The 24,423-nt window shown below is 38.5% G+C and overlaps 1 protein-coding gene across 4 annotated transcripts in view; it reads left to right on the top strand.

The window, feature by feature from the left end:
• Positions 1 to 24,423, top strand: part of CEP120 (centrosomal protein 120) — a 69,441-nt gene that overhangs the window by 11,378 nt on the left and 33,640 nt on the right. For all 4 annotated transcript variants that reach the window (XM_036278821.1, XM_036278824.1, XM_036278822.1 and 1 more), the window contains exons 5-11: positions 6,743 to 6,891; positions 13,947 to 14,144; positions 15,978 to 16,205; positions 17,174 to 17,387; positions 18,907 to 19,084; positions 22,120 to 22,269; positions 23,035 to 23,217. In XM_036278821.1, the coding sequence (XP_036134714.1) occupies positions 6,743 to 6,891; positions 13,947 to 14,144; positions 15,978 to 16,205; positions 17,174 to 17,387; positions 18,907 to 19,084; positions 22,120 to 22,269; positions 23,035 to 23,217 (1,300 nt within the window). The remainder of the gene's footprint in view (positions 1 to 6,742; positions 6,892 to 13,946; positions 14,145 to 15,977; positions 16,206 to 17,173; positions 17,388 to 18,906; positions 19,085 to 22,119; positions 22,270 to 23,034; positions 23,218 to 24,423) is intronic.

The following is a 24,423-nucleotide window of genomic DNA, read 5'->3' as shown; positions in this document are numbered from 1 at the left end:
ATAAGGTCTGGGTATAGATTCTTTTTTTTTTTACATCTAGATATAGTTTATTCAGCACCATTTGTTGAAAAGACTGTCTTTGCTCCCACTGCCTTTGCTCCTTTGTCAAACATTATTTGACTACCACAGTCTAGATTACTGTAGCTTTATAGTAAATCTTGAATTTGAGTCCTCCAACTTTTGTTATTCTCCTTCAGTATTAAGTTTGCTATTCTGGGTCTTTTGCTTCTCATATAAACTTGGGATCAGTTTATCAATGTCCACAAAATAACTTGCTGAGATTTTTATTGGGATTGCATTGAATTTGTAGATCAAGTTGGGAAGAACTGACATCTTGACAATGTTGAGTTGTCCTGTTTATGAGCATGGAATATCTCTTCATTTATTTACTTCTTTTTTTTTTTTTTTTTATTTTGTTCATCAGAGCTTTATAGTTTTTCTCATATAGATCTTGTACATATCTTGTTAGATTTAGTCCTAAGTATTTGTTTTGGGTGCTGATATAAATGGTATTTTTTTTCTTAATTTCAAATTCCACTTGTTCATTACTGGTTTATAGGGAAGCAGTTGGCTTTTGTATATCAATCTTGTATTCTGCACCTTATTTTAATAGTTTATTTTTGGTTCCAGGATGGATATTCTACATAGTCATGTCATCTGTAGATAGTTTTATGTCTTCCTTTTCAATCTGCATGCCTTTTATTTCCTTTGCATGTATTAGTGCATTAGCGCGGACTTCCTGTATGATACTGAAAAGCAGTAGTGAAAGGGACTTCCTTTTCTATTTTCTGATCTTAGTGGGAAAGCTTCTCACCATTAAGTATGATGTTAGGGGTAGATTTTTTGTAGATGTTTGTCAAATTGAGGAAGTCACTATTTCTAGTTTGCTGAGAGTGTTTTATCATGAATAAATGTTGAATTTTGTGAAATGCTTTTCTGTATCTAGGGATATGATCTTGTGGTTTTTCTTCTTTAGCCTCTTGAGGTGGTGGATTACAGTAATAGATTTTTGAAATCCCATGTGGTGGTGATGTATATTTCTTTGTATTCATTGCTGGATTCAATTGGCTAATATTTTGTTGAGGCTTTTTGCATCTATGTTCATGAGAGATATTGGTCTGTTGTTTTCTTGTCTGGTTTTGATATTAGGGTAATGCTGGCCTCATAGAATGAATTAGGAAGTATTCCCTCTGCTTGTATTTTCTGAAAAATATTATAGACAATTAGTGTACAGTTGACCCTTGAACAATGAAGGGCAGTGATTATCAACCTTTTTCATCTCATGGCACACATTAAGTGACTACTAAAATTCTGTGGCACACCAAAAAAATGTATTTTTGGTCAATCTGACAAAAAGGTATAATTTTGATTTATTCACACACTGTAAGTCTATTGTTGTGTTGGCTGTTGTCATTTTTTCATTTGACAATCTAAGGGAAGAGAGGTCATTGCCCCTGACTGAATAATCAGGTATTGCATGTTTTAAAAATTCTTGTGGCACACTGGTTGAAAATCACTGATGTGGGAGATAGGGGCACTGACCTCCGCACCAGCAGAAATCCACGTTTAACTTAATTTTGTCCTCACCATACTTGCAGATTCTCAATTGTGGATCTAAAATGCAGCTGACCCTTGAAAAACACAGGTTTAAATCTGCATATAGGTGACCCTGTGAAGTTCAAACCTGTGTTGTTTAAGGGTTAACTATAATTTCTTCCTTGAATGTTTGGTATTATTCACCAGTGAACCCATCTGAGTCTGGTGCTTTCTGGTTTATAAAGTTATTATTGATTCAGTTTTATTAAATGACACAGTCCTATTCAGATTGTCTGTATGTTCTTGTGTGAGTTTTGGCAGATTGTATCTGCCAAAGGAATTGGTCCATTTCATCTAGGTTATCAAATTGGTGGGCATAGAGTTATTGATAGTATTTCTTTGTTATCCTTTTAATGTCCGTGGGATCTAAAGTGTTGTTCCCTCTTTCATTTCTGATATTAGTAATTTGTGTCTTCTCTTTTTTTTGCTTAGGCTGGCTAGAGGCTTACTGATTTTATTGATCTTTTTAGAGAACCAGCTTTTGGTTTCTTAGACTTTTTCCATGGATTTCCTGTTTTCAATTTCATCGATTTCTGCTCTAGTTATTATTTCTCTTCTGCTTACTTTGAATTTAATTTGCTCCTCTCTTTCTGTTTTCCTAAGATGGAAGCTTAGAGAATGACTATTATTTTTTAGCCTTTTAGTATACCTTGTAATTTTTTGTTGAAAGGTGAATATGATATACTGAGCCAAAAGGGTAAATAGGCCTTTAGTAACGTAGTCATTTGGAGAGGGGGAAGCGCTATGTAGTCCTATGATTAAGTCTTAGTCTTCTGGTAACCCTGTACTGTTTGGGTTTGTCTGATACTAGATTTAGGTTATACATCTTTGGCAGTAATATCACAAAAGTGATGCTCCATTTTTCTCATTGTAGTCAAGTGGCACAAAATTTTGATTTTTCTCTGTTACTGATGATGACAACTTTGATTACAGTGGTATGTGTCTGTGTTCTGAACTGCAAACTTACACTTTTTTCCTTTGTAATTTATAAATATGTTATGGGGAAGGATTATAAAATTATAAAAATACTTATTCCTTATGAAACCTGTTTATTTATATTGTATAAGTGTGGACTTACAGTTTTCTCATTTTATTTAATGGGTTACTCTTTTTAACTATCATATTGCCCCAGATTTGAGTAGTGGGAGCTTCTGCAAGCTTCTTCTGTTTCCTTTTAGACTGTCTCCATAATGCTTTGAGCTTTTTGTTGTTCTCTGTCACAAGAAGATGGTCCAGGCTCATCTTGTACTTTTCCTCTCTCAGTCCTGGATTCAACCATTTCTTCAAGGAGCCCTGCTTCCTTTTAGAAAAGAATGGTGTTTAGAAGTAAATACAGGTGCTAGGTAAGCCAGTAGCTATGGGGATTTTGGTGTGGCCAGGCCCTTTCGGTGGAAATAGTTGGAGAATTTGTACATGTATACACACACATAAGTATGTATACATATACACCTTTATATCTCTGTTACTTTTTTTTAAACAAAAGTTTTTATTGATATTTTTAGAGAGAGAGGAAGGGAGAGAGAGAGAGATAGAAACGTCCATGTGAGAGAGAAGCATCAATCAGCTGCCTCCTTCATGCCCCCCACGAGGTATCGAGCCCACAACCCAGGCATGTGCCCTGACCGGGAATTGAACCAGGACCTCTTGGTGCATGGGACAATGCTCAATCCACTAAGCCACACCAGCTGGATTCTTTTCTTTTTCTTTTTTCTTTTCTTTTTTTTAAAATCGTTATTGTTGGATGTAAAATGTATTACAGATGTTCCACATTTTTCCCCCATTGACCCCCTCCTCCCCACTCCCGCCCCCCTCCCACTTTTTCCCACACTATTGTCTGTGACCATTGATTATGCATATAAGTTCTTTGGTTTATTTCTTCCCACCCCCCGAACCCCTTTCCCTTTGAGGTTTGTCAGTCTTGCAATGAATTTGTACTTCTTAATCCCTTCACCTTTTTCACCCATTCCCCCAAACCCCTCCCAACTGGCAACCAACAAAATATTCTCTGTATCTATGAGAATGTTTCTGTTCTACCTGTTCATTTTGTTTGTAGATTCCATTGTTGATAGATATGTATTCATTGCCATTTTGTTTGTTCATACATTTTATCTTTTTCTTCAAAAAGACCCTTCATCATTTCATATAATAACTGTTTGGTAGTGATGAACTCCTTTAACTTTTTCTTGTCTGGGAAAGTTTTTATATGTCCATCGATTCTAAATGACAGCTTTGCAAGGTAGAGTAATCTTGGTTGTAGGTTCTTGCTTTTTATCACTCTGAATATTTCTTGCCACTCCCTCTGGCCTGCAAAGTTTCTTTTGAGAAATCAGCTGACAGTCTTATGGGAACTCCCTTGTAGGTAACTAGCTGCCTTTCTCTTGCTGCTTTTAAGATTCTCTCTTTGTCTTGAACCTTTTGCATTTTGATGATGATGTGTCTTGGTGTGGGCCTCTTGGGGTTCATCTTGTTTGGGACTCTCTGTGCTTCCTGGACTTGTATGTCTGTTTCCTTCACCAAGTTAGGAAAGTTTTCTGCCATTATTGTTTCAAACAGGTTTTCGATTTCTTGTTCTCGCTCTTCTCCTTCTGGCACCCCCCAAGATGCGAATGTTGGCATGCTTGAAGTTGTCCCAGAGGCTCCTTACACTATCCTCATTTTTTTGGATTTTTTTTTCTTTTTGCTGTTCTGATTGGGCATTTTTTGCTTCCTTATATTCCAAATCGGTGGTTTGCTCCTTGGATTTACGTACTTTATTATTGAAGCTGTGTAAATTATTCTTTATTTCAGTTAATGCCTCCTTCAATTCTAACTGTGTATCCATGATTTCTAACTGGTCCTTTTTTTATGCTCTTGAGGCCCTCCCTAAGTTCACTGAGGTTCTCACTATGTTCATTGAGCATCCTTATAAGCAGTATTTTGAACTCAGTATCTGTTAGGTTGCTTATCTCCATTTCGCTTAGTTCTTTTATTGGGGTTTTGTTCTGTTCTTTCATTTGGGACCTGTTTCTTTGTCTCCTCATTTTGGCTGCGTCCTGGTGTTTGTTTCAGTGTATTACTTAATGAGAGGTATGGGGCTCGCTGAGACCCGATACTGCTTGTTTGAAAGAATTTAGGAAAAACCTGAAGCAGGATCCAAGACAGGCTAATCCTATGGTTAAGCAAGTGGCAACAGCTTGGGTGGGCCTGAAAGTTGGGTGGAGCGGGGCCTCAGGGAGTCAGCAGGGCGGGGCTACCAGTGTGAGCCAGGTTGCTGGAGTCCCAGATATGGCTTCTGTCTGCCGCCCCAGGGAAGGGCTCACCAAAGGAACAAAGGCCTCTTACAGCATGTTTGTCCCCGAGGAAGCTCCGTCTCCAGCCCTCGCTCCAGTGCCAAACAGCTCAGTTCTTCCCTGAATGTCTCTGGCGCCCCTTGAGCTGCCTCCCCTCCGAGCTTAGAGGGAGAGAGTCTGATAAGTCCGTGCACGGGCCCTTTAGGGAGCTGCCTGGGGCTCCAGCCACTTCAGCTTCCCTGAGCCTCGGTTCCGCTGGTTTTCCCAGCCAGAAGTGATGGGGACTTCTCTTCCTAGCACTGGAACCCTGAGCGGGGCACCTGCTGTGGGACGGGGACCCCTCAGTCCTCAGGAAGGACCTGCCCAGCCGCGGGAGCCTCCTGATTTTTATCCCCCACACGTGGGTGTGGGACCAGCCCCTTGCGCCGCCGCCCCTCCTACCAGTCTGGATGTGGCTGCTGCTTTAATTCCGTAGTTGTAGGACTTCCATTCAGCTTGATTTCAGGCGGTTTTGAATGATGGTTGTTCTGTAGTTTAGTTGTAACTTTGATGTGATTGCGGGAGCACGTTTACCTACGCCGCCATCTTGACCGGAAGTCCTATTTTTCTTTATATCTCTACATTATTGAATAGGATACAGTCACATAGACACCTTCAATCCATCCAATCCTACACCACAAGATTAATCCTAGAGTTCTCTCCTTCCATACTTGTAACTCCCTTTCCTGACTGAGAGACCTGTCATAATTATTTTGACTTCTAAGTTCTGCTGATCTTACTATTTAATGGCTGGCTACCTTTATTAAAGTGCTTGCTTGTCAGATACTGTGCTAAGTACTCTCGTTATTCAATTTGATCTTCTCAACACTAAAAGGTTTGCAGAAGAAAAAATGGAGACTAGAGGAGATTGTAGTTTCCCCATACAACTAGTAAATGGCAGTACTGGGATTGGAACCTTGGTCTGTGACTCAAGTGACTGCTCTTAACTATTATGCAATTTTTAGTCATTGATTCAGTTAGCTTATTTCTTCAGGATTAATTCCTGAAGGAATCCAGAAGGATAGCTTGTCTATGGTGTATGCATATATAAAATTTTGATAACCCCTGAGATACTGCCCTTCAAAAGGTTATACTAGTCTGTACCTACCAACATAGAGAGTGCTCACTTGACTGCATTCTCCCTAACGCCGAATGCTGTCTATTATTTGAGTTGTGTGTAGTTTTGTTTTTTCCTTGGTCAATTTGGAAAGCCCTGTCCCTGTCCATTCTCTTTATACTGAAACCAATTTGATTTTGTCAGTTCTCTTCTCAAAATTGTTTCATGTTTTTCTTACTCTTAGAAAACTATTGAGCTGTTTTCACGTGGCGCTGAAGAAGACCCTGCTGTGGCCTCTGCTTATCCCTCAGCCTCACCTCTCTGTGTCAGACCTCCATCTGTGTTCCAGCACATTACACCCATTTCAGTCTCTAACCACGTGCTTTCTCTTGCTTCTGAGTCTTTGCATGTATTGTTCCTTCTGCTTTAGAACACTTTTCACTCCCTCATTCTCTATTCAGTCACCTTTCTCTATTTTGCTAAATTTTGCTTATTTTTCAGTTCCCAGTTTAGATTCACTTCCTCCAGAAAACTTGTGATGCCTTGTCTATGTAATTTATTAAATTCAAGTTTTAAAATGTTACCTTATTTCAAAATATGACTTTTATGTGCAGAAAGAAAAATGGTGGTTACATATAATAAAAATCAGTGGAAACCTTACTGAGATATTAACTGTATCCATGAAAACTGGCAAGCAAATAAAGTATAACCAGCTTTCAAAATCTTTTAATGCTTTCTGGCAAACTACAATGTAGTTTAATTGTGTTTTTTTTCCATAAAGTACCTCCTAGTCTCTCTGGACTTGACCCCAAGGACATTGTGGCCGTGCTGAATGAGGAAGGAGGCTACCATCAGATCGGACCAGCAGAGTGTTGTCCTGACTTCTTCATTATGTCAGTGACCATAGCATTTGCCACCCAGTTGGAGCAGGTGAGACTTTTCTTCCAATTAGTGATTCATGAAGAATTTGAAAATTGTACTTTATTTTAGAAATCTGCCTTTCGTGCCTTTCAGATTTTAAAAAGATTTGCATGTTTACATTTTTTACTTTTTAAAAATAATTTAGAAAAAATTTTTTTTATATTAGAAAGCATTTTGGTTTAGGAAAAGTAAGTTATGATGATCTTGGTAGTAAGAGGGTACATTCAGTCTCTCAGGATTTAGAAGAAAGACCATCAGTGAACACTGTTTCTCACTGTACTGTGTAGCAGTATAAAGACTGGTATAAAAGAATTTTTTCAAATTATTTAATAATTTACATTTTGGAGAAATGTGCAATGTTGGGAACACTGTCTCAGTCATAGCTTAGTAGCTGTTGGATCTGGTATTTATAAACCAGCAGATAGGCTGGTTAGTGGTTTTGGGTGCAGCACAGCAAGCAACATGAATATCAGTATATTTTCTTTGGTCCCATGGAGGTGACACAGAGGGGCCCAGGCTGCTCCGCACACTCAGTTTACATCACAGTTGAGGAACAAAGAATGTGGGGCATACACCACTTTTATTGTAAATAGTCCTGGTCTTTGTCCAGAAGACATGTTACCTTAGCTCAAGGTTACCAGCTGCATAAACATCCCTAGGAAATGGCCTGGGTGAGAGTGGTCAGGGCTTTGCAGTCTTGGCACAGTCAGCAAAAATGCGCAGGGATGTTTGGAGCCTCTCCCTCAAAGTGGCTCAACTCAAAATTAGCTGTTATTCATACATTGTCCTTCTCAGGATTAAGTCCAGTTTATGTTGGTCTAGAGCAGCTGAAATAAATTAATACTTTCAAAAATAGAGGATACAGCTTATGACTCTAAAATGTTTCAGATTATTCACTTTCTTAGAGGTACAAAATTCCCACATAGTTCAGATTCACAGTGAAATGAGTTAATGACATCATATATATCTGACTTGTAAGATTTATCAGGTAAGATTTTTCTCAGGAAATATATTTAACTTTGTCACACAATTTATGCCCATTACAAAAAGCACTTTTATTATAAGAGCTTTCCTCTTTTTCTTCTAATTTGGTACTTTTCATTTTTCTCATTGATACTTTATATATATGTCCTTTTGTCTTTCTCCCAAAATATATTTTTTTCCAAAAATAATTACTTTATTTCTTTACTCTGCTTGTGGATTGCCCCAGCATAATAGGCCATTCTGGTGGGCAGCAGGCCGTGTCCACTCGCATTTCATTAGCCTCGTCAGAACACACATTAGATAATAAACCTACTGTATTTTGACTGTTTTATTAAATATCTGCAAAGCATTTTAAATAGTCACTTTAGTTTTAATATTTTCAACTCCCTTGGGAGGCATACTTGTTAATATTTTCAACCACACTATGTGTTACGTCCTGTGAAATAAGCATTGTGCCAACTACTTCACATATGCTGTATTTAGTCCTACCACAGGGATCTAGGGGATTATTATTTATTTATTTTTAATCTTCACCCGAGGACATTTTTGCATTTATCTTAAGATAGAGCAGGAGGGAGAGAGGGAGGAAGAGAGAGAGAAACATCAACGTGAGAGAGACTCATCGACTGGTTGCCACCCACACGACCCCATCTGGGGCCAGGGACGAACTGCAACCGAGGTACATGCCCTTAGTGGGAACCGAACCCGGGACTCTCTGGTTCGTGGGCTGACGCTCTAACCGCTGAGCCAAACTGGCTAGGGCTATTTTCATTTTTAAGATGAGGAAACCAAGTAAGGTTTTCCATCAAGTAAATGGTCTAGGTATTCTCTTTCCTGTTTTCATATTTTGCTCTCTGACTCTTGCAGGGTTTGCAGTAAGATAGATTTGAGTTGGAATGTCATTCTTACTACTTAGTAGTTTCTTTAGCTTAACCAGCTTACTTCACCTGTCTGAGGCTTGAATTTTCTCAGTTATGTAGTGGTGATACCACCAGTTTGCAGATGTGTATGAGGAATGAGATAATATGGTAACTAAAGTGCCTAGCATATTTTGTGTGGTAATAGATTGTTGGATGTTGGAGGTAATTGACCTATTGAATCCACAACTGCAACTAATAACAGTGTTTGATAATACCAGGTGACTTATTGGGACAGATCACTGTTTTCTTGTTGATTTTCTGTCTGGTTGGTCTATTCATTGATGTCAGTGGGGTGTTAAAGTCCCTTACTATTACTGTATTACTGTTGATCTCTCTCTTTATGTTTGTCAATATTTGCTTTATACATTTAGGTGCTCCTACATTGGGTGCATAGACATTTATTAGAGTTATATCCTCTTGTTGGAATGACCCCTTTATCATTATGAAATGCCTTTCTTTGTTTCTTGTTCCAGCCCTTGTTTTGAAGTCTGTTTTGTCTAAGTATTGCTACCCCAGATTTTTTGTTTGTCTGTTTCCATTTGCATGAAATGTCTATTTCATTCCTTTGTTGTCAGTCTGTTTCTTTCCTTCTGAAGTGAGTCTCTCTGGTAGGCAGCATATGTACAGGTTTTGTGGTTTTATCCATTTGACTACCTTATATCTTTTGATTGGACCCTTTTATATTTAATTATTGAATTATGGCCATTTTATTGTTTTTTTGTAGTGTTTCTCAGTTCCTTTCTCATTCTCTTGCTCTTGTCTCTTGTATGTTGGTGACGTTCTATGTTTGGATTTCTTTCTCTTTATTTCTTTTACATCTCTTAATAGATTTTTGGTTTGTGGTTACTGTGTGCTTCATATATACCAAGCTATGTTTATAGCAGTCTCTTTTAACTTTCATACTAGCTGTATATTTGGTTGATCCATTGCTTTTATTGTTTGCCTCTATTAGTGAGAATTTACTTTCTTTCCTATATTTTCTTATTCAAGTTTTTTATTTTTATTTTTTTCCCCATAAAGAAATCCCTTTAGCCCTGGCCGGTTTGGCTCAGTAATGTCGGCCTGAGGACCAGAGTGTCTCGGGTTTGACTCTGCCCTTAGGGCACGTACCTTGGTTGTGGTTCGTCCCGACCCTGATTGGGGTCATGTGGGTGGCAACCAGTCGATGTGTCTCTCTCACATTGATGTTTCTCTCTCTTTCTCTTTCTCCTTCTCTCTCTCCTGCTCTGTCTGGAGATGAATATAAAAGTTTCCTTGGATGAGGATAAATAAACAAATAAATAAATAAAATAAAATGGTCCAGTGCAAGATGTGCTCTGCAAGCACCTAGCAGAAGTGAATGGCCCCACCTTAAATTCAGGCCTCAAAGAATCACTGCAAAAAAATAAAATAAAATCCCTTTAATATTTCTTGTAATACTGGTTTAGTAGTGACAAACTCCTTTAACTTTTTCTTGTTTGAGAAACTCTATCTCTACTTCAATTCATAGCCTTGCTGGGTAGAGTAATCTTGTTTTTGTAGGGCCTTGCTTTTTATCACTTTGAATATTCATTGCTAATCCCTCTTGTCCTGCAGATCTTCATGTTGAGAAGTCAGCTGACAGTCTAATGGGAGCTCCCTTATATGTAACTAATTGCTTTTCTGTTGCTACTTTTAAGATTATCTTTGTCTTGAACCATTGGCATTTTAATTATGATGTTTTGGGGTGGGCCTCTTTGGATTCATCTTGTTTGGGACTCTGTGCTTCCTGAACTTGTATGTCTGTTTTCTTCACTAGGTTAGGGAAGTTTTCAATCATTATTTCTTCAGATAGGTTTTCAATTCCTTACTCTAGCTATTCTCCTTCTTGTATGCCTGTGATGTGAGTGTTGGCATGCCTGATGTTGTCCCAGAGGTCCCTTAAACTATCCTCATTTTTAAAATTCATTTTTCTTTTTGCTGTTCCAATTGGGTGTTTTCTGCTACCTTGTCTTCCAGATTGCTGATTCTATCCTCTAATGTATTCTTCATTTCTGACTGGTTTTGTTTTGTTTTCTGTATCTGTTTTTATGTTTCTTAAGTCTTTGTTGAAGTTCTCACTGAGATCATTTAACATCCTTATAACCAGTGTTTTGAACTCTGTATCTGGTTGACTGCGTGTCTCCATTTTGTTTATTTTTTTCTGGAGTTTTGTTCTAGTTCTTCATTTGGGGTGTGTTTTTGTCCTCGTTTTATCTGGCTTCTTGTGTTTATTTCTTTGTATTAGGTAACCTGCTCTGTCTCCCAGTTTTGGCAGGGTGGCCTTATATAGTATAGGTGTCTGTGGGGCCCATTCTCCCTGGTCACTGGGTGTTCCAGGGGTGTTCCTTGTGTGGATTGTATGTGTGCCCTCCTGTTGTAGTTAAGCCTTGATTGTGGTTGGCACATAAGTGGGTAGGATTTATCCTTATGCTGACTGGCTGTGACTGTAGCAGATGAGCTGTTGTGCGTAGGTTGACCCCACATAGCAGAATTTGCTTTAGTGGGGCTGTGGTGCCTACCAAGTCTGCCCTTTGGGTGTGTCATTTATGGAGCTGGTAGGGTGGTCCTCTGGTTTGCTCTGAAGCCAGCTACTGTTTGTATTGGTTCTGAGGCTTCTTGGTAGGGACTCTGGTTCAAGCCAAGGTCAGCCAGTGCCTGGTCTAGGGCCACTTGATGGTACTACAACTTGATCTGCAGTTGGTTGCCACTTTCATTGGGCTTGGAGGCTCCTGGGAGAGGTTATGCTGTGAACTGAGGTTGGCTGCCACTAGTGCTGGGCTTGGGGCTGCTCAGCTAGAGATATAGGGCATGCCAAGGCCAGCTGCTGCCTATTTGGGGTTTGTGGACCTTTGAGAGGTTTTAGGAAAGTCCAGTGTGAGCCGAGGCAAGTCACTGGTGTGGAAAAGCTGCTGGAAGTGATTTGGGCCAGGCCTGGGAATGGGGTAGGGTGGGGTGGGATTGGGTCTTAGGGAGTCACTAGGGAGGGGTAGAAGCTGTTATCCCGGTTAATGCAGAGCTTAAATTTGGTGTTTGCTGGCTAACTTGAGGGAAGGCTCAACAAAGGAACAGTGGTCCACCATCACTTAGGTCCTTGGAGAGAGCTGTCCTCGCCCCTGCCCTATAGCCCTTGCCCTGAAGCCAGTCATTTAAGTCCTTCCCCCTGTGCCCCTTGTGATTTTTTTTTTTTATCCTCACCTGAGGACACTCTTCCATCTTGTGTTCAGATAGAATGGGAGGGAGGGAGAAAGAAAGAGAGAAACATCGACGTGAAAGGGACACATCAAGTGGCCGCCACCCGCACGACCCAACCAGGGCCCGGGATAAACTGCAACTGAGGTACATGCCCTCAGCGGGAACCAAACCCGGGCCTCTCTGGACCGCAGGCCGGCACTCTAACCGCTGAGCCTAAACGGCTAGGGCTGCCCCTTGTGATTTTTGAGCTGCTGCCCTTGTGCTAGAGTTCAGAGCAAGTGAGTTTCCAAGTGAGTCTGTGCCTAGGCCCTTTAAGACCTGCAGTGCCTAAGTCTCAAGCAACCTGTTGTCTTTCTTGGACACAGTCCCCTCTAGTTTCCACAGCCAGATATTATGGGGACTTCTCTTCCCAGCACTCGTGTCCTGGGCTTGGGAACCTGGTGCAAGGCTAGGACCCCTCCCTCCTGGATGGGGACTTCCGAAGCTGAGATATTCTCCTCCTGATTCTAGATTGCCACATTGTGGGTATGGGACCTGCCTGTTCCATCTCTCTCCCCCTCTTGACATGGTTCCTTAGTTGTAGGAATCCTGTTCAGCTAGTCTTTGGGTGGTTCTCAGTGATGGTTATTCTATAATGTTGATGTGGTCATGGGAGGAGGTAAGCAATAAATTTACCTATTTTGCCATCTTGACCACCTATTTTACTTTATACGAAATAAAAAATAATAAATAACTCTTGAATATTTACTGTGTACTCAGTATATGAATTCAATTTATTTATTTTAATCTTAGTGGTTATAGTACTTTTATAGAAACTGTCCTATAACTTTTTTTACCTAACAGTATATCTCAGATAACTTTCATGTTACCTTGTCATCATTTAGTAGACACACTGTATGATCACTGTAATATACAGGGTATCCCAAAAAAAGTATATACAGGGTGTCTGTACATTATTACATTTTGAAAAGTAAATGTATCTTAATAAACACTGCTTTAGAATTATTTAAAGTTGTGTGCACATTTTTTGGGGACCTCCTGTATTTAAGCCATCTCCTAATGATGAACTCATCAATTGTTTATAGCTTGTTATTTTTAACAATGTTCTAGCGAACATTAAAGGTCTGTTAGGAGATATTTTAATTTTATGGGACAAGAATCCTATGTCACGTGTGGCCATGAAATAACCAGTGTTGAGAACACTTCTAGTGCAGAAGGCTTCCTTTGGCAATTGTTAATTTGTAGGTCTCCAAATATTGACAAGAGTGGCTAAAAAAATTTTTTTTCTTTATTAATTTGAGAGAGAGAGAGGAAGGGGGAGAGAGATAGAAACATCGATGAGAGAGAACATCTATTGGCTGCCTCCTGCATGTCCCCCACTGGGGATTTGGCCCACAACCTGGGCATGTGCCCTGACCGGGAATTGAACCGGTGACCTCTTGGTGCATGGGTTGATGCTCAACCACTGAGCCACACTGGCTGGGCCAAAAAAAAAAATTTTTTTTTTTAATCAAAAGCATGGACTAAGGTGTTTTATTAAATAACCTGGATTAAGATTTTTTAAAAATTTTCTCTCTTTTATGGAGAAGATGGCAGAGTGAAAAAAAGATGAAATAGGGTATGTGGAAATAAGGAAAGTTCAATTTAAAACACTTGACCATTTTCTTCTAGAAGAACGTTCATGTATTTATGGATCATTTAAATGAAATGTGAACTTTAAGGCAATATAAATCTATGAAATTATTTTTGTCTCTGCTTTTCTAAGATAAACTTCTAAAAATTAATCAAACTAATAATCTGGATGTAATTCGGCAGAGATTTAGACATTGTGAGTGATTTTTTAAGACTTGAAATAAAAAAATCATTAACATTTTTGCAAATATTTTTGGAGTTCCATCAGACAATACTGAGCATGTTTAATGGTTTACAAGCAATACTCAAATTTTTTTTATTTTCTTAATTGTTTAGTTAATTCCATGTACCATGAAACTTCCAGAAAGACAGCCTGAGTTTTTCTTTTACTATTCTTTACTGGGAAATGATGTTACAAATGAACCCTTCAATGATTTGATCAACCCAAACTTTGAGCCAGAGAGAGCATCTGTTCGAATACGAAGCAATGTAGAAATTCTTCGCGTCTATCTGGCTCTTCAGTCTAAACTACAGGTAAGTGCAGCAAATTGTTTTGTTTTGTTTTTATTAGAGATTTTTTTTAAGCATTAGAGAGGTTCCTAAACCATCTTATTTCAGTAGTGGTTGTTTTTGTGCCATTTCTTTTAATTTTTTTAGTAATTATCCTGACTTGTCAAATCACAGCATAGTAGTGACTTCAGAATTTTAAGAGATATACCTTCTTGCTAGTTATTGTGAAAAGAAGTATGTCAGTTATCAGTCCTTTATAATAAAAGAATTATACCTGGAACCTTAAGCTGTGCCCACAGGAAGGTTTCGTTACTGTGTGGAGATAGTGGCCGGAAGCACACAGATCCCACTTGAGAGTTCTGAATGTATACTCCTATTACCATTAAAAGCGAAGCCATTACACAACTTTCTAAACCCTGCCCTTGAGTATTTTTTGTAAACTAATATAAAAATGGACTGTAAAAGTGAACCTTACATAGTGAAAATTACTGTTCTATTTTTATTACGATTTGTTTACATCAGCCTGAAATGGGGTGGTCATCTATAGGGTTAGATAGTCATTTGTTTTATAGTGAAGTGCTCAGGCTTGTGTTTTGGGTGGGTGGTAATAAGAGGCATTAAGGAATTATAGTAGAACTAAATTTTAGAGGTGGTTCTGCTAAATCCAAGATATTTAGAAAGCTGAAGGCTATATGAGATGATAAAATGCAGGAAGAAGTACATTTAATTTTTTGTTGTTGTTATCCTTACCCGAGGATATTTTCCCATTGATTTTTAGCTGGGGGTGGGGGGGTGGGGGGGGGCATTGATGTGAGAGAGACACATTGATTGATTGGTTGCCTCCTGCATGACCCCGACCAGGGCCAGGGATCAAACCTGCAACCCAGGTATATGCCCTTGACTGGGAATCAAACCCCAGACCCTTTGGTCCTTGGGCCAACACTTAAGTGCTGGCTTACTAGTTTGATTCTCATGGACATTTAAGTCATACAATTTCCTTGTCTTGCACTCGTTAAAATCATCACACCTAATAACATTGAAGCTAAGTTACAGGTAATTGCTAATATTAGAACTAAAAATATTTTCATGTTGTGATTGCTTATTATTCATATGAATGCTAAGTTTGCCAAGGCTTCAATATAGTGAGGGGAAAGAATAGTTATATAGCGTGTACCCAGAATTGCCTTTTTGTTGTTGTTGCAAAAGGTGCCAGTGTTGAAGATTTGATTAGCTATTAGTGATTAACAGAACATTTAGTCCTGAATATAGTCTCTCTTACCTTTTACTGTTAAACACTTGTTTTATAAATAAAGTCTGAAAAGCAAGAAAAGAGAGAATGAAACACTCAAGGTATTTTATGGGTAAATGAAACAAAATTATTTGAGATTCTTTAATTTCCAAATATGACTGGATCTACTAACTTATTTTTAGAGCTGTGTTTAAATTAATGTTGAAGGGGGAATAGAAAAAAAATGTTTTGTTTGTTTTCTATTAAAATTCATGTACACATGATACAATTTGCAATAGCCTAGTAAAATATGAAGGTTACTATAGCTCACCAAAGAGAATGAAAAAAGAAAAGGATGTACCATGTGGCTATACAGTACTAAAAGAAAAAGAAAATGAAACAGAAGTTATAGCTTTATTATAGAGTTCTTGTTAAACTTTGTGCAATCAACAGTTTCACAAGTTAAATGAGAATCTGTTACTTAGTCACTGCAGGTCAGTAAGATGACCGGCATTATACTTGCCTTCTATGGAAGGCAAGTTTTTGATAAGTTTTATAACTTTTTAAGTTTGTGTTTAGAGGAAAGAAGAAAATATAACACACTGTCTTGATTTTCTCTTTCATATTAGATCCATCTGTGCTGTGGAGACCAGTCACTTGGAAGTACAGAAATACCCTTAACAGGATTACTGAAAAAGGGTAGTACAGAAATCAACCATCGCCCAGTCACAGTTGAGGGTGCTTTTACCCTTGACCCTCCAAACCGAGCCAAACAAAAGCTTGCACCCATTCCTGTGGAGATGGCCCCAACTGTGGGAGTGTCGGTGGCTCTGCAGAGAGAAGGCATAGACACACAGGCAAGTTGCGACCTCCTTCCCCTACGGCTGCTTCTGCAGTTTTGCTCAGGATTCTTCACTGAAGTTGAACTTCAGAAGAGTTACCTAGCATTAAGATAGTGTTTAATACTGTTCATCAGTAGCCTACATTATATGGTACCTCCTCTCTGAAAAGACATTTCTGAAAGTGCCATGGCTTCCACTTCCGTGGTTTATAAGTGACCGTGTCCAGGGCCTTTGGGTATAGTCTTCTCATGTAATGGAAACCATTCCTCTGCCCTCAACTTACAGTCTATGACTATGGCAGAAAAGGAGCTCTAGAAAAAGAGAACATTTTTAGACCTAGTTTCTGGGAATCTGCATCAATGGTATTTTGGGGGGTTGACTCACCTGAGGTAAGATAAGGGTCTTGATCAGTTGGGGTTTATGTCATCATACTCTCTTTAGGCAGCAGAGATTGGTATTTATTTGAAGATATATGTTTTTTTGGTATATATCTCCAAATCAACTTTAACACCCTGTTCTTTTAAAGAACTGATGTTTATATAGTCTATGAATTAAAGATCGAAAAATTGAAGTGAGAGTTTAAAAAATATGGATGTATATATATTTTAGAGGGTGGTAGACCGAAGGAGAGGAAGAAAACCATACTAGACATCCGGGTATGTGTGTTTTAAAGGAATATAGGCTTGGTAGGAAAACCATTCCCAGGGACACCTATGCCTGACTTCTTTTATCCAATATTCCTTCTTACCAATTAAGATGCATTTTGGTACTTAGTTCTGGATATATTTCCTACCTGTTCATCTTCCTTTTTCTGGTCCTAGATGCTATAAGGAAATTTGAAAATTATGAAGAAAAATAGACTAGGACTATCCAGACTGGGAAAGGAAGCTTATATTTAAAAAAAAAAAAAAAAATCAAGTTTTTTGCTTAATGATGAAGGAAAGTTCTTTGCAAATTATACTTTATTTAAAAATTGTTTCTAGTCTTTAATTGAATTAAAGACCCAGAATGAACATGAGCCACAGCATTCAAAGAAGAGAGTTTTAACCCCCATAAAGGAGAAACTTACTGAGCCCACATCACCAAGTGTGTCACCGGCTACGCCTCACAACCAGTCACCTCCAACAAACGATGATGCAACAGAGAGTGCAGTGGAAAGCTTACAGTATGATAAGGACACAAAACCAAATCCAAAGGGTAAGATTTGAGTTGTTTAAAGAACCAATAATGTGTGATAATGTAAAAAGAAAAATCAATTTAAAGTAATTGCAATTTTCCCTGGCTGGTGGCTTCAGTGGTTAGTGTTGGCCTGCCAACCAAAGGGTCAAGGGTGCGTACCTGGGTTGCAGGTTTGATCCCTGCCCCAGTGGTCAGGGGTGTGTGGGAGGCAACTAATGATGTGATTGTCTCTCTCACATCGATGTTTCTCTCCTTTCTCTCTCTTTCTCCCTCTCTCTTCCTCTTTCCCCCTCCCTCCTTCCCACTCTCTCTAAATATAAATGGAAAAAATATCCTTGGGTGAGGATTAACAACAAAACAAAATAATAATAAAGTAATTGCAATTTACTTAACTTTACTATAGAAGTTGCTAAAAGGTAAGAAAATTTTTCTTTTTGCACTAGAAATAGTAGCCTGTTCAAAGAAATTAAAGAATATAGTTCAGATAGAGGTTTAACTAGTAAATTTTAGAATATTTGAATACATTGGAATTTTAGAGGAAACAGTTACTGTTTCTTTGTTTTTTGTTTTTTGTTTTTTTTATCCTCACCTGAGGACATTTTTCCATTTTTTGTTCAGATAGAGCGGGAGGGAGAGAGAGGAAGAGAGAGAAACATCGACGTGAAGGGACACATCGAGTGGCTGCCACCCGCACGACCAACCAGGGCTGGGGACAAACTGCAACCGAGGTACGTGTGCCCTTAGCGGGAACCGAACCCGGGTCTCTCTGTACCGCAGGCCGACGCTCCAACCGCTGAGCCAAACCGGCCAGGGCAGTTACTGTTTCTTATAGTAAACTCAAAATAATCATATTTGGTCCTAAAGTTAAGAGAGAGTCTGAGAATGCATATCTATCTGGCTTCATAAAATTTTCCATCCATTACATAAGGATCTGTAGTTATTTTTCATAGTGTAAGTAATTAGAGTAGTGGTGGGTTAGGAGTCAGACATTTGGGGGCGAGTTGTAGCTCTGTCACTGAGCAGCTGTATGGCTTGAGCCACTCCCTAAAACATCTCTGGCCTATAACAGGATTGGACGAGATAGCTCTGTCTTTTCAAGTTTTAGCTTTTTGTTCGAGTATGTCCTATGTGCCTAAAATAACCCAAACTACTTTTTAAAAAGTATTGTAATTATATTTGCACCAAGTCGGAAATACAACCTTTCAAGTGCTAAGTTCTGTTCAGCTGCCTCTGGGAAGTAAGCTCGTGCCGGTAGGCTGCTGTCACACGTACCTGCATTGTGCAGTACGCTTCATTTTTGCAGTGCACGTTAAGATGAAGCTCTTTGTTTACACAATTCTATAGTGGGAATTAAAGCTTGCATAATTTGGGACAAGTCACTTTAAGATGTTCATGTCTCAATTCCTATGTTTATAAAATCAAATAGTCATATTCCTTGCTTGAAGGTAAAGGAGATATCTTTAAATTATTTGGACAACTTAAGAGAAAGTATTAGCAAGTGGGATTTAAAAAAATAAACATTTTATTTTTATTTTAGCTGTCAGTTCTTCTGTCCCTGCTTCAGTGGCCCAGCCGGTGAGTGCGTCCAATGCTCCAGAGACAGCTTCAGGACAGAAGATTGCTGTTCCAGCCACGTCACATCATTTTTGCTTTTCGATAGACTTAAGGAGTATCCATGACTTGGAAGTTGGTTTTCCAATCAACTGCATATTAAGGTGTGATTTGATTTTGTTTCCAAGTATTATTTTCTGAGGAGAAATGCCTTTCTTCTGTTGAGGGAGTTTCAGAGAGAGAAATGCCATCAGAGAAGTTATAACATGTATTGAATTAGTATACTAAAGGGGGCCAGGCTGTGTCCTAGTGACTTCGAACTTACACCAGACAGCACTGGTGGTATGAGAGGTAATAGTCTTAACTATGCTAGTGTAATAATTGTAAGTATTTATAACAGTTCATTAATGGTTTTACTTAAAATACAGTGACTTTTGAACTTAAAATGTATTATTTCTGGAAATGGTGCCACAGATCAAAGTAATAGAAGGCATCTGATTTTTCCGTTAAAACTGTATTATAGCCCTGGCCGGTTTGGCTCAGCGGTTAGAGCGTCCACCTGCGGTCCGGAGAGACCCGGGTTCGGTTCCCGCTAAGGGCATGTACCTCGGTTGCAGTTTGTCCCCGGCCCTGGTTGGTCGTGCGGGTGGCAGCCACTCGATGTGTCCCTTTCACATCGATGTTTCCCTCTCTCTCTCTTCATCTCTCTCCCTCCCACTCTGTCTGTACAAAAAATGGAAAAATGTCCTCGGGTGAGGATAAAAAAAAACACACAAAAAAACTGTATTATAATGGGAAGTTATATTCCCCAAACCTGTGAATCTAAAAATCACACTTAGGGAACGGCAAGTGGAATGTGTTCACACTTTTCAGTATAAAAAATGGAAATATATATTTCAATCAGTTAAATGGCTTTTTACAGTAGTTTGTTTTTAGTATTTTTACAGTTTCATAGATTTTTGTAGCTGAGAAATAAATTAAATATGATGCAATAATGTGTTTTTATTTGGAGTATTTAGTTTCTCATAAATTGTTCTGGCGCTAGCAGTGGCCTTTGTAGCAAAGGCGCTGGTGTCTGATCAGCGTGAGGACGGTGCTGTGCCCTGGGTGGCTGTTCCAGGAATGCCGGCAGCGGCCCCTGCTTCTCGCTGCCGCTGGAGGCAGCCCGCCATCAGGTGCCTCAGGAGACTCCCACTTGCATCTCATTTTCCAATTCTTTGATTTCTTATGAAATTGCTTCCGAAGTCATCCGAGCTTTGGCCTCAAATAATGGACAGGATTAAAGAGACCCAGCACAGAGTCTGATGGTGAATTCATAGAATGGAAATCTTTCTGTTGCAGCTTAAGTTCTGCCTTTTACCTCATGTAACAGTCTGAGAGTCATTGCTAAAATGTTTTTATTTGAAAATTGAAGGCTAGAAAAAGGTTTTTCTCTCACAGCCATAGCTCTTCTCAGAGTTTGCATAATATTTCTTAAAATTGTTTTTAGAAGTAGAATTATTATGTATCCTTTTCCTTATTTTTTTTTGTTTGTTTGTTTGTTTCTATTCCCTCTCCTCCTTTAACTGAATCTCTGTCCTGCCACTACTAGGGAACCTGATCTTAGAATATTAGAGACGGTGGCCAGAAGCTTAGAAACAGGGATGATCTAAACTTAGAAGCTGTGAAGGGGAAGCCTTGTGCAGCCCCCCCCTTGAAAGCATTCATTAGCTTTTGTGTTTCCTTTTTGCCATAGGGGCCATTTGTTGAATCATGAAGTGCTGATACTATGCCAGAAGTGTGCCTGATATTAGGGGTACATGGGGTACATATACTACACTGTGTGTATGAGTTCAACCTAGAGAAGGACAGATTCAGAAATAAGTCAGTATGTGAAGGTGGCTAATAGTTCACTTGGCAAAGAAATGGGGAAAGAATATTCTAAACCAAGGAAATAGCTATGACCCATCCAACACTCTGTATAGAATTCCCTTGATCATAAGAACTAATGTACATACCTGAAACTAACATAAGTATGTTAATTTTAATTTAAAAGAAAAATTTTAAAAAAGGAATATTGATTCTGTCTTTGGGTCATTTTAAGTTATTGTTAAAAATGCTGGCTATTTAACTTTTCTCTGTTTGATAGATTGTATGTTGCCATGTTCTCCATTAGTATGAAATTGTAGTTCACAACTATGTCATGGGATTTGTGAGGTAGGACTGGTATTTGAAAAGTTTGTGTTTGCTTTAGTTTGTTTCTTTTTTCTTTCTAATCACAACATCCTGTAGTGGGGTGCTAGGGGTTTGAATTTCTAGGGCATGAACTCTGAGAGCCCCTGATTTCAGTGAATCTGTAATGAAAGCATTTTTTTACTAGTGGGTTACAATTCTAGTTTACATAATGAATAACAAGATATCACATGAAATTTAAGTGAGCGTTATAATATCGTTATATTTGGCTTTAAATATAAAAAGGATTTCAGCAGTAATCAGGCATTCTTCCATTTAATCTGATGGGGTTTTTATGATGAACGGAAGGAATAGGGTTACGTCACTATTTGATTCATCTGCAGTGTATCTCAGTTACTTTCATCCTTGATTTTCTGTTGAAAGACAGGTACCATAAATGCACCCTTTTGGAGTTGACTAAGGGCTCTTTAGCTCATAAAAGATGAAGATATTATTGTATAGAGGAAAATGGGTTTTGAAATTAAATTCAGCAAGCATTTCTTGAGTGTTTACTGTGTGGCGGAAACTGCTTATTTGTTCCTGGGAGTGCAAAGATGAAAAGTTAGGACGGGAGCCTTCAAGGAACTCTTAAACAAGTGGGAACTGGGTCTGTGCTTAGTGGAGTCATTTTCATTCTTAGCTATTTGTCTAACTTGGAGAGTATCAAAATAACTCTTCCTTACTTGATGCATTGACTTCAAAATACCAGGAGTCTCTTTCTTCCCCAGAGAGTCATTGAAAGATTACCTGTAAAGCAACTTGGGAAGTAGTATTATGCAAAGAATGCATTTGCTCTGTACTTTCTATAATTTTCATATCAACACTGAAAATATTTGTACAATTTTTAAGCTGGTGATGAGTAAAACCATAATGTATTTGTATCACCTATTTAAAAATTGTGTGTGCTCAGAATATTCATATTATACTTTTTTAACAGACTATAAATTTTATCTGTAAACTCTAAGATTTTGTTTTTCTGAAATTCTAGGTACTCATATCCATTCTTTGGAAGTGCAGCTCCTATTATGACTAATCCTCCTATAGAAGTTCGGAAAAACATGGAAGTTTTTCTTCCCCAATCTTACTGTGCATTTGATTTTGCAACTATGCCTCATCAGCTGCAAGACACCTTCTTAAGGTAATGTATACACTGCACTGTGTGTGTGTGATACTGTCTTCCCAAGTCAACTCTTGAAAATTTGTATCTTATAAGCAAGAGGAATTCCTGTAAGTTTAAATCCATAGCAGTTTATGCATTTGAGAATATAGAAACAAATATACTAATAATGTCTGTGACATTTGTGCTTCTGCCACTAAGTTTTATGTGCTTATGAAGGCTCTTTCAGATTTTTATCTTATTTGCCTAAGTGTAGATACTGGAACTTTGTTAAAACAGTTTGAATAATGAAGGAGCTTTGAAAAGCAGTCTTACCTTTTCCTAATATAATATGTGAAGATAAATATGAACTGTTTAGTTTTTATTGATTCACTGAATGACTATAGTGTATTATTTTCTTTTTCTATTTTTTCATCTGTATAAAAAATGGAGGTGTTAATCCAACTATCTAAAATAGATTCGTGAAGAAAAATGAGATCTGTGAAATGTCATTTTACGTGCTTGGAGTATCAAAATGAAAATTTGTAAAATATTTTAAAAGGAAGAATGTAGGGTAATTAAAATTTAACCATTTGGGGGAATAATATTGCTTGAAGGGTCTCTTTATTGCATAGAAAGAGGTATAGAAGATGTAACAGAATTTTCTCTGTTACCTATGGAATTGAGCATTTACATTCCAGGTAACAAACACATTTTTGACTACATTAAAGAAATTCAAAGATTTTAGTCCAAAACATACTTAGTTCCGAATTGGTAGGTATAAACACATGTTTCTCTCTTCCTCAGGATTCCACTGCTGATTGAATTATGGCACAAGGATAAAATGAGTAAAGATTTACTTCTGGGAATCGCCAGAATCCAGCTTTCTAACATCTTGTCTTCAGAAAAAACTCGCTTTTTGGGTTCTAATGGTGAACAGTGTTGGCGTCAAATTTACAGTGAAAGTGTACCTATTATAGCATCACAAGGGTAATACATTGTGCAAAATTGGTCTTAGCTTCGCTTTTCAGTTTCTTTAGCTACAGCCTTATCTTTTCATATCATCTTTTTTGTGATCTTTGCTTTTTGACCTGTGAAAACTCTATCCTAGTTTACTCTAGCTTTCTGATACCCATTATACCCTCACAAAGTGAAAAATCTATGCTGTTATAATACTGTAGTATTTACTCAGACTGTTAAATATTTTCCTCCCCTCTGTTTAGCCTGACAATTTTAAATTCAGGATCTTTTAATTTAGTAATTCAAAGTCAGATATATAATGTACTTTTACATTGTTTTGCACTGGGAATGACTGTTTTTCTACTTGAAAAAATATTTTAACTTTTACCCCATTACTCAAGTCTGAGAATGTTTTGCACTTTTAAAAACAGTTGGTTTTTGGCCCCGAAATTCATTGCCATAGTGAAAAGCTGGAGTTCACATGTTTCAGACAAAATAATATATTTGTTGAGTGATCTTTTAAAATTTAACAGTAAAGCCCAGCCGAGGTGGCTCAGTGTTTGAGCATTGACCCATGGACCAAGAGGTCACTATTTCGACTCCCAGTCAGGGCACATGCCCGGGTTTCGGGTTTAATCCCCAGTAGCGGGTGTGTAGGAGACAGCCGATCAGTGTTTCTCCCTCATCGATGTTTCTATCTCTCCCTCTTCCTTTCTCTCTCTTTCTAAAAAAATCAATACATCACATTTTAAAACATTTAACAGTAGAAATGTAAATTCAGTTTTACATTATATATTGATATGCCTTTTTTTTTTTTTTAATCCTCATCCGAGGACATTTTTCCATTTTTTGTACAGACAGAGTGGGAGGGAGAGAGAGAGGGAAACATCGATGTGAAAGGGACACATCGAGTGGCTGCCACCCACACGACCAACCAGGGCCGGGGACAAACTGCAACCGAGGTACATGCCCTTAGTGGGAACCGAACCCGGGCCTCTCCGGACCGCAGGTGGACGCTCTAACCGCTGAGCCAAACCGGCCAGGGCGACATGCCTTTTTTTTTAAAGCATAGTAAGAAAGAAGAAGGAAATTAGACTCAGTAAAAAGCGGAGATCTAAAAGTTTTATGAAATTTCCTCCTTTATGCCTTCCCATCAATAGCCACTTCCACAGAATGGTTTATTCACTTGGAAGATCTGGGAACAGGTATTTTAGAGAATCAGGTATTCTGGATCAT

The sequence above is a fragment of the Molossus molossus genome, unplaced genomic scaffold, assembly GCF_014108415.1.
Source record: "Molossus molossus isolate mMolMol1 unplaced genomic scaffold, mMolMol1.p scaffold_m16_p_3, whole genome shotgun sequence".
Lineage (NCBI taxonomy): Eukaryota > Metazoa > Chordata > Mammalia > Chiroptera > Molossidae > Molossus > Molossus molossus.
Note: the sequence above shows the minus strand (reverse complement) of the source record. Positions and strands in the feature narration are given on the sequence as shown.